The sequence below is a fragment of the Rutilus rutilus genome (genome assembly GCF_951802725.1).
Source record: "Rutilus rutilus genome assembly, chromosome: 17".
NCBI lineage: Eukaryota > Metazoa > Chordata > Actinopteri > Cypriniformes > Leuciscidae > Rutilus > Rutilus rutilus.
Window position 1 is genome coordinate 20,740,982 of NC_140230.1, and position 2,931 is coordinate 20,743,912.

The 2,931-nt window shown below is 39.4% G+C and overlaps 1 protein-coding gene across 1 annotated transcript; it reads right to left on the reverse strand.

Annotated features, from left to right (window-relative positions):
- Window positions 1–1,195: 1,195 nt before the first annotated feature.
- On the reverse strand, window positions 1,196–2,931 carry lratd2b (LRAT domain containing 2b). Its single transcript, XM_084385739.1, has one exon. The coding sequence runs from the start codon at window positions 2,345–2,347 to the stop codon at window positions 1,535–1,537; it is 813 nt and encodes a 270-aa protein (XP_084241865.1). The 5' UTR covers window positions 2,348–2,931; the 3' UTR covers window positions 1,196–1,534.

Genomic DNA, 2,931 nt, shown 5'->3' on the forward strand with positions numbered 1-2,931 from the left:
TTGATGAAAGCAGAGTTAAAAACACTTTTTCATGTTTAAATCTGAGTGTAATCAGTCAGTATCTTAAATTAGATGAGAAATTAGTTTAAATTGAGACTTAAATCTAATTAAGACTTCTAGTTTGAGACACTTCAAAAAGCAGCGGTTATCTTTTCTGAGCATCTGTATATCTTATGGAGCACAGTCAACTTCTCTAGCAGATCTGTACAAATCCTCTCTTCTTTGGCTAAACAAAACTTTCTGTGGGCAGTATTATCTCACAGATACTACCAACCGGGGGGATCTAAAGTCTGGTATGACGAAACAAAAAGACATCAGAAACTCGGAGCCCACATATTTCTCTCTTATGATGTCCCCTTTTTTCCTTATTGAACAGTTTTATTAAATCCCTGATGGGCAAAACAAAAACAACACAAAAGGCAAATATATGCACCATGAACATAAGTCAGAAGAAGAGAATGATTAATTTCTGCTTACCCAAAACCTAAAGGGATAGTTCCCCCAAAAATGAAAATTCTATCATTTACTCACCCTCAATGTGTTCTTAACCTGTATGCATTCCTTTCTTCTGTTGAACACAAAAGAAGGTATTTTGAAGAATGTCAGTAACCAAACAATTAATGGACCACACTAACTTCCATAGTATTTTATTAATTTTTTTCATTCTATGAAAGTCAATGGTGGTTATTCATTTGATATTCATTACGTAATTCATAATTCAAAATGATTTAAGTAAAATATAATGAAAATCCCAGGGAGAACACAAACTATATCTTCAGAAATCCTTTCCTCTGAACATTTTACACTCTTGGTTATTACTTAAACAATTTTAATCATATTCATAAATGAATGTTTACTTTTTCCCTTTGGGGTGTTTTTCATCATTAAATGCTTGGATGCTCATGAAATAAATATGATGGAATCAGGAATCATCTCTGGGCAGAAAAAGCTCAGTCGCCATTAACAGACTGGAAAAAAAAATCCATCTATCAAACGGAAGAGTTAATCTGAACTGAACGCTGAAATACATATATAATATGAAAATATGTTCTCTGTGTATGAATGAATAACAGGCTTTAATATACTAAGTTCTGTAGCAAAGATATATATGTAGCCTACTTGTTTAGGCAACTGAAGCTGATTAACAGAACACTGTTGATTATATCACAATCTTATGTTGAAGAACAAAACCATATTAAGTAAAAAATAATCAGACTTTATTGAAATAATATGTGTCAAGGGAATACATACTATGAATGAGATCATTATAATGGAAAGGCTTTCATAAAACGTTCCCTTGGATGTAAATACAGCAAAGTGAGGGAATGATCATGTCCTTAATACAAAAACACCAGGATTATCATTGCTAACAAGCTGAAGTTGTCCAATTTATAAAAGTGCTGCTGACAGAAAACTCTCTTGAGAAACAGATGAAATTGCAACACTGCCGCTGTGCTTGAGGTGATTACAAATAAAGCCCATATCCTCCATGATGAGGCTGTTTGTCCACTAGAGAACCTCCCTATTTGATCCTTCAGTTACAATTGTAATCATTCTCAGTGTCTTCTGTGCCATTTAAATGATTCTCCAGTTCCTGTATGACGGCTTCCCTTCCCATTTGGTCGTTTCTCCTCTTTTCCATGATCAAATCCTCTAAACTTTGAAAGTCCAAAACGTGACTTTTCTTCTCAGACAGCTGCAGTTTCATCTTGTACGGCTGCTTTCCAATTCGAATCTCCCCTCCAGTTTTGAATTCGCGTTTGCCAAACCTGCACCAGGCAGCGAAGCATTCAGAGTTCTTCCAGCAAACATCTCGCTCTTTCATCCCCACTTGCTCCATGGCATTCTGCACCACAACATCCGGGCTCAGCGCGCGGAACTTATACAGGTCGTTTACAATTCTGCCCCTTTTACCTTGACTCGCGTCCAAAAGAAAGTCGCATTTAATCTCGTTTCTATACAAATGAACTACCTGTAGGTCGCCAACACATACTGCCCAGTGCGGGTACTGGCCGATGGCCACAAACTCCACCAGGTCACCGGGGTTGCACTTATTCGGTAAGTTCTCGCACGACAGCGTTCCCACTTCGCCGAACCTGCTGTTTCTTTCGTATATACACTCGTCGCGATAGTAGACCGCGCATTCTAATTCATTGCGGCAGTCGTAATGTTTCACATCGTCCTTTTCTGTCTCCTCGATGTTGTCCTCTAGCTCGTCGTCATCCGCAGAGAAAATATAAGACACGCCAATCCGTGGAGTGTCGTCTTCTGGGTCGAATCCATTAGGGTCAGTCGTGGGTAATTCATTGTAATTCAAATGGGTAAGTTTCTCCACTTGATTCCCCATAACAATGTTCGAAACTCGTGTGAACAATTCCGCGTCCCACCTGTATCGGGATTTCAAAAACGCAACACGTAGGCTAATCCGGCTTTGGAGCCCCGTTCAGGTCTAAGTCCATGTCTTCTTTTTATCAGCGAATAGTTTGGAGTAATTTCGTGATGTAAGTTTTGGCATATCATACAGTTATCCGAACTGTTTGCAAGCAGTTAGATACTGTTGAGTTTCAGTCTGCGTTCCGAACAGGTGCGTCTCACCTGCTCACTTCCTGGTGTGAGCCGCAGACAGGGGAAGCCCATCAGACACAGAGGTGAAGCCACGGGGAGTCCTGCAGTTAACGTCCTCTGTAAAGAATTGTTCTTTTGATGATTTATTTCCTCTCTTTCCACGTAATAGATGATGTCCCGGGCTCTTTGAAGTTATGGCAGAGGCAGAAGCAGCGCTCTGTGTAAAATAGTAGCGAGCACGGTAATGTTTACTCAAGGCACGGTCAGTTAAAGAAACAGCGCACATTTAGACTGGATTCTGGAAGCAGATTTCGTTTTTTTCAATGAACTAAACTCACTGAGAGCTAGTCTACAGTTTAAAGATTA